At 36.3% G+C, this 9,177-nt stretch overlaps 1 protein-coding gene across 2 annotated transcripts; it reads left to right on the top strand.

The window, feature by feature from the left end:
- The first annotated feature begins 516 nt into the window (after positions 1-516).
- On the top strand, positions 517-8,916 carry LOC134532476 (zinc finger protein 135-like). Of its 2 annotated transcripts, XM_063368893.1 has the most exons (5): positions 517-683; positions 1,130-1,224; positions 3,726-3,883; positions 5,414-5,499; positions 5,587-8,915. In XM_063368893.1, exons 2-5 carry the CDS (start codon positions 1,141-1,143, stop codon positions 6,693-6,695), a joined length of 1,437 nt encoding a protein of 478 aa, XP_063224963.1. In that variant the 5' UTR covers positions 517-683; positions 1,130-1,140; the 3' UTR covers positions 6,696-8,915. The 2 variants fall into 2 exon arrangements, with proteins under 2 accessions (XP_063224963.1, XP_063224965.1); XM_063368895.1 differs by lacking the exon at positions 517-683 and having other exon boundaries at positions 701-1,224; positions 5,587-8,916.
- The last annotated feature ends 261 nt before the right edge of the window (positions 8,917-9,177 follow it).

Below are 9,177 nucleotides of genomic sequence, written 5' to 3'. Positions count from 1 at the left end.
GTAATTTCGACTTAAGTCCCAACTACCCAATTTGTCAGCACCAGCCACAACTGTATGAGTGTCATGTGCGAATAAAGTTATGTTTTACAAAATATCTATTGTTATTTCTAACTTTCCCATGAAGTTAATTAGACATCAGCGAATTAGGCTGGCAGGTATTGCGCAACACGTCTATAACTAGTTAGATTATTCAAGCCTTCGAGCCTAGTGGCACGCTGGAGCCACCGCCCTATGAAAGCAACATTCGGCAAATGTTTTTTAACTATATTTTATATTTAAAAAAAATATATTCAAATATATATTTTTTAGATTGTTTGAATTCAAGATGGTATCAATCAGTTTAAATATATCCTTCTTTACAGATTAGTACCTACTGTTTTGATTTTTGGTTTTGTTTTGAAATGAGCTAATTTCAAATGTTCTTAAATGGAAAATTATGTAATTTATAAATAATTAAAATAATTAAATAAATAATTTAAAAACCCAAGATGAAAGATTTTACAATCGACCTTATTTACATGCTGAAGGAAGATTCGAATCTTAATCTTATCGATTTGAAGAAGTTTACTTCGTATTTGAATTGTTATGATGGATTTATTTCCACTTTTTGTGGTGTTTTCTTATATAAATGACGGTACTATAGCTTCGGAAAGAAATTGTTGTTAGTTACCTCTAATCTTCAGGTATTTTATTTGCAAAAATAAAATTTTGTTAAACACGATGAGTTTATAGGTTATAGTACCTAATGTAAATTTCCTGTGCATGCTTAATGTTAAAAAGTTATTTTAATGCAACCCGTATTTTGTATTGCTGTTTTGGCCACATAGTAGTAGAGCTTATTTCTAGGTTTGAGAACAATGTTCTTGTACACTTGTTTTGTATAATATATGGCATTGAACACAAATGAGCTAAAGTACCCATGGAACGACTTAGTGATAAAAACGTCTAAACGTTGGGTTCGATTCCAGGTCCATTTGTCCTAATTACAGTTGTCCACTTTTTCATGAAATCACAGGAACACTCAAAATTTTCATGAGAAAGTTTGGCGAATTGAATGCCAATACATCTGACTTGAAAGAAGAAAAAAATAGTAAAAATACAGTATTCTGTGAGCTATAAGTTTTTCCAGTGTGCCTCACCATGGAAGTTGCCACGCAGTTCATGAAGGACGTTATGCCACCGGCCCCGTTGTCGACTGCAGTGCTTGTGACGGACCTGAACAAGGTGAGGCAGACGCTGGACTCAGCGTGGCTCTGGGGAGTTAGACGTAGAATTGATGATTTAAAACTTAATCTGAACTTAAACTTATTTTAATTATTTACATTTTATGTGTCTTTTGAACATAATCTTAGCTAATTATCTACAATAAGAGCACGCCTGAAAAAATTAAAAATGATTTTTTTTTTTTACTTTCTGGTTAGCAGCATTTAGAATACTGTCAGTTGGTGTGAATGGACAGTCAGATTAGCTTTGCTACATTAAAAATATTGTAAAAACAGGTGAACGGTTGGTTATGGTACGTCAGCTGCATGAAACATGTAATATGTATTCATTGCATGTGAAATATGTATTATTAATGTAACTAATCTGGGTTAAATTCTTACGTCACGTATTTTCCGGGAATTAATAATAAAATACCGAAAATACTTTTTTTGAACAGTACAGATGTTCCTGTACTTACCCTGAAAACAGAGTTGACAAGTTCCTACTTGTTGCTGAGAAATCACAGTTTATAGCGTATATTACAATATTTGTGCATTGATGTAGCTGCCAACATTTTTTGCTTTCCCGTGAGGCTCTGTATGTTAATGTTTTGGAGATCTTTCGTTAAATTGTGAGAATGGTCGTTCAGGTTAGGTTAGCCACCTTACAAATACTTCATAATATTGAGAAGGGTTGGTTAGGTTAGCATAGCTACATTAAAAATACTGTAAAATATTTTTAATGGTTGCTTAGGAATTACCAATTTAAGATGTAGCTATCCTGACCCAACCAATCTGTTCACATGAGTTCACAGAATTTTTATTGTAGATAACCTAACTTAATCATCCGTCCACACTTTTTTAAAGTATTTTAAATGTAGCTCATGTGTTTTTTTTATCTCCTACACAATGGACAACAAATACATAATGCCATAACTTCCTCAAATAAAACATATCCTGAACAGGCATGCATAGCAGAGGATGATTTTGCATAAAATCAAAGCAGATACAACATACATCATTTTTGTTAGGGCATAGCTCAGTTAATACTTGCTTGCTCTCTTTTTATGAACCATCAGTTCTGCTACAGCGGCCCATTTAGCATTGTCATTCAAAGTTGAAGATTTTATTTTTGTGTTTAGTTCTTCACACATTGAACACTTGTAAACTTGAGGCCTTCCAAATCGGTACCCATAGTAATAATTTAAAAAATACTCATATTGTATGATGTGTTTGAGATCTGGATGGTTTTCTAAAAGCATTTCATGCATGTGTGACATGTCCTCTTGTTGCCGAGGGACGGCAACATGCGCCTCAACAAGTTCCTCGTGAACATAGGCGTGCCTACAGGGGAGGCCAGGTAGGCCATGGACCCCCTAATGTAATCACTCAGATCGGCATTTTCTCTAATGCGTTCGTTAATATTCGTATATTCCTGGCACCGTGACACTCAAACTGTTTTTCAGTGTTGCAGCGTACTAATTAACAATATTTTTAAACATTTTATCGTTCTGGAAATACAGCCGCCTTAGTTTATTTAAAACACGAGGTCATGGCCAAGCAAAAAATAAAAATATTTTAAGAGGTTTGTTAAAGTTTTGTTGTCTGAATTGCTGTGTTTTCATTCACTAAAAAGATGTTAATTTCAAGGTAGATCTGGACCAAGCTATTGGAAAATTCGAGGGGGAAAATGTGTAAGTACCCTTTAAACATTATCTATGAAAAAAAAAACATATTTTCAAGATTGTTAAAACTATACGAATATAAATATTAACTAGTAGATAAACATATCTCGTTGATACTGCACATAAATATAAACACGGCAATGAGTGAATGTATTTAGGCTATTTAACATTCTAAATTCAGCTTCTGATTTAAAAATTTAGCAGGGGCCCCCCTAATGGAAATGTCTGGGCACGCCTATGCTCGTGAACACAACAGATTGTATTTCCATTGGCATGTTAAATATGCAGATTTTGTTGACAAAATCTGGTATGTTTTTGCATTGTGTAAACTTTGAACTTCCAAACAACTTAATGCAAATTGTAATTTTAGTGTAAACTCCCACCGGTGCTGAATACTCATTGGTATAAACAAACATTTATGTGACATGAAAGCTATTTAATAAATTAGGTCATTATTATAACAATATTTCTTAAAACCATGTAATGTTCCTATCACACATTACTTAATAAAATTAACAATATTATTATAAATTTTTTCAATTAAGTTTATTTTAATATGAAATAATGGCTAGAAAAATGAACTATTTATTTAGGAAGTTATTTTTATTAGATTACTATTATTTTACGGTAGTATTGAATTAGTTTTTTTTTTGACCACCAGTGCAAGGTACCAAAAAAGTGACAGTTGAATCGTTATGATGTATACTTCAAAATCCTACCTGCAAAATGCAAACCATCAAGTGCCAAACCAGTTGGAACACGGCCCCAGCTAATGAAGTATCGCTGAGCTAGGTTTGTTGACCCCCTCGCCCCTAAACGTGGTTTGTGTGGCCGGCAGGAGTCCCAGCACGCAGGAGCCTCGTACATGATGAGCGGCACGTGTGGGGACAGGTGTTGGGGCATGGCCGCCTTCCAGCCGCAGATCATGACGCTCGAGATCGCGGAGAACCGGCTGAGCATCGTCGGCAAGCCATGCCAGCCCCCGGCGGTGCACACGTACGTCACTATACGCCACTCTCCCGCCGTGTGTGGTCGCTTGCATTCTGCCGTTATGAGCAGATACTATTCAGGAACTTATTTAATTTACTTGGAGGTGCAACTGGCTTCTGTACAGGGATGTAACAATACTAGTTTCCACCTGGAGCGAGAACTTGTCTTGGCACCCCCCTCTTTTTGTTTCAACCCAACATATTCAAAACCTTTCCTGACAACACATATCGCTACCACATATTAATTTTAACTAAGATGGCAAATAAAAACTGATATTTCCAGTCCTTTCACTTCGGATACATCACAAGTTGGATAGTATGCAAAAAAATAACAGTTATATAAAAATATTTGACGATGTACATGTATGTATCTCTCAGTACAAATAATTATGTTCATCTGCCCTCCAATATTTTTTTGTGTTCTAACACACCGGTGTTCAAGTAAATATCTATAGTTAAAATGACTGCCAGTTTAGCGGCCCCTGTCCCCCTCTGGTTACGTGCCTGCTTCTGTAGTGAATGAATCGTAACAGCTTCATTCTGAATCTCGCAAGATGCTCATTGAGCCGCGCTCTCTGTCTGACGGGAGCTGGTTTGTACGTAACGACACAAGCGATGTCCATACCAGTTGCACTGAGACACTTTTTTGTCTGCTGAAGTAGACACCTGAAAAAATAGAATTTGTCCTAATGTTGATAAAGCTAACTTTGGAACTTAATTCTGAGTGATATTTTTTGTTGAAGTATTTTTTTGTTATTTTAAACCATTAACTGAACAAGTATGAGTTTAAACTGTTTTAAAAACAAATGAATGATATTATATTTTACTGATCACTTTGTAAAGCATTAAAACAATGAAATCAAACACATTTGTTTCACATTTGGTAAGGTTCGTTAAGTCCTTTAATTCTTTTTACCAAACTGTCCACTGTTGTTGTCACATGTTTTTTGCAACACTTTAAGATGCACCACACCATCGCATACTAGCCTACAAAAAGTTCCCACTTAAAAATAATTCTTGGCAATATATAGTTACCAAAAATATAAAAAAAAATTTTTGGGCAAAACTTTAAGATTTCTTTGACAAAATAAATCAAATAATGGTATGAAAATATGTTTCCAGAATTTGTGAACAGAAATTAATTTTTTTATTTAAAGTTTTGTTGAATTTGGGTTTTTTTAATAGAATGCTTTACTGTGAAAATTTTTCCAACATCACTTAGTACATAGCCTATGCAAATGATTCATCATCATATTTTAAGTATGTCACAGAAACTCAACTATGCAAGCTTTGAGTTAGAAGGAGGAGATAATTTATTTGTAATCAGGGTTCAGAATATTTAAATGGTCAAATAAATTATTGGTGTATATCATTTTTAATTTGGGATTCATTTTTATTATAAATCCAAAAGTTATATTGTTATGTCCATACTATTTTGCGTCTATGTGTGTGTGTGTGTGTTTTTTTTTTTAATTTGTAACTTATTAAACACTGTATTGTAAAGCTGGTAATGATTTTGTTTGTGTATGTTGCACAGAATGGAACGTAGGTTGTCACCTCCAAGGGAAGTAAAATTCACTGATAACATTAGCACACAGACAGACTTCAAAGACCTGGAGAAAGGTGATTATTATTCCTTTTATAAGCCTACCTGAACTTAGTGTGGCAGTTACTGTGTACATCCATTTTAACAACTGCTTTATCTTACAGCTGAGAGAAAGTTACTATTAAATCAGACCAAAAAGAAGCAGAAGCAGTTGAAACCTGTGAAGATCACGGATGCGAGGACTAAAGAAGAAGCATCCATTGCAACCGCTGGAGAACAGTTCCGTGGCCACCTGGAGAATCCCGTGCAGACTGCAGGAGTCGTGACCGAGAACACGTCCGAGGAATCCAAGGAGGGTAGTGACGTGAACGACGGCTTTCCCGTGGGAGAACATTTCCTGACGCAGCCTTCAAACTCCCGTCCCTCAGGGAGCGAGAAAGTGTTCGCATGTTACATTTGTGGAAAGACGTACACCCAGAAGCCGAACTTGGACGTCCACATCCGACGCCACACGGGAGAGACGCCCTTCGCCTGCGAGATTTGCCCGAAACGTTTCGCCAGCCGTAGATCGCTCAAGATCCACCACGTGTCCCACACGGGCGAGCGTAACTTCTCCTGCGACGAATGCGGGAACACGTTCACCCAGAAGAGCGCCCTCAACATCCACTCGCGCATCCACACGGACTACAAGCCGTTCGGCTGCAGCATCTGCGGCAAGCGCTTCACCATAAACACCTACCTCCGGTCGCACATCCTCACGCACACGGGCGAGCGGCCCTACACTTGCAGCGTGTGCGGGCGTGCGTTCACGCAGAAGGGCGTGCTCAACAACCACATGCGCACGCACCGCTCGGAGAAGGGCTTCGCGTGTGCGGAGTGCGACGAGCGGTTCCCCACGAGCGCGGAGTTCAAGTCGCACGTGGCGCGTCACGCGGAGCTCCGAGCGCCGTGCCGGCCGTGCGAGGAGGCGTTCGCGCGCGACGGCGGCTCGAAGCCGGCGGGCGAGCGGCCGCTCCTGTGCGAGTGCGGGCGACGCTTCTACGACGCGGGGGGCGCTGGAGAAGCACCAGCGCTGCCACTCCGAGGACAAGCACTTCGGCTGCAACGTGTGCGGCAAGCGGTTCAGCCGCGCGCACCAGCTGGAGAACCACATGATCGTGCACAGCGGCCTGAAGCCCTTCCCCTGCCACGTCTGCTCGCGCAAGTTCGCTCGCAGCAGCGACCTCAAGAGGCACCTGCCCGTGCACAAGTAGTCACGGCATTATTATACTAACAATTACTTGTCATCGTTTAGGGTTAGAGTTTATATCGTAAACTTAGTAATGAAATCTCTTGGGATGTGAGTTCCATAGTTAGCTGCAACTGCCTCAGACATTATTTGTTCACCACAAATAACTTGTTTAGGGTTACCAGATGTGTGGCTTTCAGAGAGACGCATCAACGTAATGAGCACTATTAATAAACTCTTGCAAATATGATGACTACATTACTAGGCTGTAGGTGAATTTATCAAAAACGTGATTTAAAAACAATCTGGCTCAATATATTAGGTGTACAAATACAAAAGTATATTTATATATTAAATTAAAAGTATTAGTTTACCAATTTGGTAATCATTCACAGCAAAATAAAGTAACAATATTCACAGAATGTATACATCCTTATGTCTTTGAAAATTTTCCTGAAAGATGCTCAATAATTAATTCTCAGATGGGCAGTTACAACCATTTTGGACATTGTCATAATATGACAATATATGACAATATTATGTTCTAGAATGTTTTAATGCTCTAGTAAATTTGTCACGAAATTGTGAATAAGAAAATTGCTGTACAACCTTAAAAATCCATTTGATGTTTTCTCCAAAACCTCTGTTTTCATCGTCCTCAAACATTTACCACTGGAAATATCAGGTCGCAGTTGCAGTTTAATTTCCATCACATTCTCCCACGGCATACAATACAGTCTTCTATATTTTTACTCTCTTACGTTGTAACCAATTATTATTGATATTTATTTGTATTATTTATTATTTTTCACGTGTCCACCAACTTTCAGGAGACTTTTGCAGTGGCACGACACATATGTGCGTAAGACAGCATACTCACTACAAGTCCATGGAAATGCCTTCCGGTAGGCACCAAGAACAGGTAGGCACCACCTGAAGGGTAGCACTGACAGATGGACACTGCTTTCCGGAAAACAGAAGCACTTTTTGTCAAATGTTTTTTTTTTTTCTCAAGCACCAAAACAGACAACTATACTAGTAAAACAGGACATGTGCGGGTAAATGGAAACCTCTGGTAACCCTAAACCAGTCTCGGTGTGTGAAGTAGGATAATGGATATTAGTTTGGTTTTATTTATAATTTATTATCTTTTAAACCAATAACAATGTAAAAATGTAAGAGACTCTTTGTTCTGTATTCAATCCATACAACTTTTGTTATTTAATGATTTAACGTAACTAAACAGTTTCTAAGGTGGTTAGATTGTGTACCTTGCAGTAAAAATGTCTAACATTAATTAGTAGGCTTTTTATGTGCTCATAATTTTAAATAATAGACCAGATAATTATGTTGTAAAAACAATAATTTTTTGTGCTATTTAGGGTTTATTACGTGAAACCCTTTTTTAATTTATAATTTTGTTTCCCTTTTGTTTGTACATTTTGTTATCAGGCCAGAATAGTGTGACAGGGTGTAAATAACTGCATTCCAAGCTTTCTTGGATTACATAATACAATTAGATTTTTAATTTGTTACTAGGCTGAACAGTTTTTACACTGTAATGGCTGGAAAGACATAATAGTCAAAACTGCATGCTGGCAGGTACATACATGAGTGATGACTATTCTGCCATGGTATTTTAAAAACCAGTTAGGAATAACTATGACTTTATTACAATTTTACTGTTGGGAAATGTCTATTGTAGGATGAGTTTTGACTTATAATGTAAATTAAATTCCTTAACATTCTCTATGGTAATGCACCAAGTACAATTTATTACAGATTTCAATATGGATTCTTTTTTTAAAATTTATTCAGAGAGCTGAAAATAATTTTTAAAATGTACAATTCATAGTTCATACATAATGTGTTATTTATCATATTGTATATGTATGTATTGTTATCTTCAATGTGAGTTTTTTTAATATTTCATATTATTTTACAAAATACATATAGGACAAAACACACAGTATTCAGAATTAAATAAAAATCCATTTTCTTTGATTCTGATTCTTAAAAAAAAAAAAAATCTAATGTAACAAAGAATTTACTTGACCTAGTATCCAAACCTTAATGTCATTAGATTACATTAATCATAATTGACTATGACTATTACACTTATAGTACTCATTTTATATTTTGGGGATCATTTATTAACCCTGCATGTCCACATATTTTTTTTATATTTGCACTTATTTCATAATTTTTTATTTTTGAGTAACTAAGAATTTAAAATAATTTTATAATTATGTTTTGAGAAAACTTTTAACACCATTGTAGCATGCATAACTGTGATATTTTAAATTTTATGTGTGGTTTACAAAAACTTTGTAGCAATTAAGTTGTTCTATTTGGTATGTATTTACATTTTTAAAGAATGTTAACGTAGATAATTTTATTTAAAATTGTTTTTTTACTGTTTTTTTGTAATTTTCTGCCAACAATTTCATTGTTATCTAGATTGTCTCAACTGCAATCACGAGCGAAAATCTGTAAGCTTCCTGGGAGGACCCCATGGAATTATGTT

Source organism: Bacillus rossius, chromosome 6, assembly GCF_032445375.1.
Source record: "Bacillus rossius redtenbacheri isolate Brsri chromosome 6, Brsri_v3, whole genome shotgun sequence".
In the NCBI taxonomy this organism is placed as follows: Eukaryota; Metazoa; Arthropoda; class Insecta; order Phasmatodea; family Bacillidae; genus Bacillus; species Bacillus rossius.
This window is presented reverse-complemented; position numbering and strand designations above follow the sequence as displayed.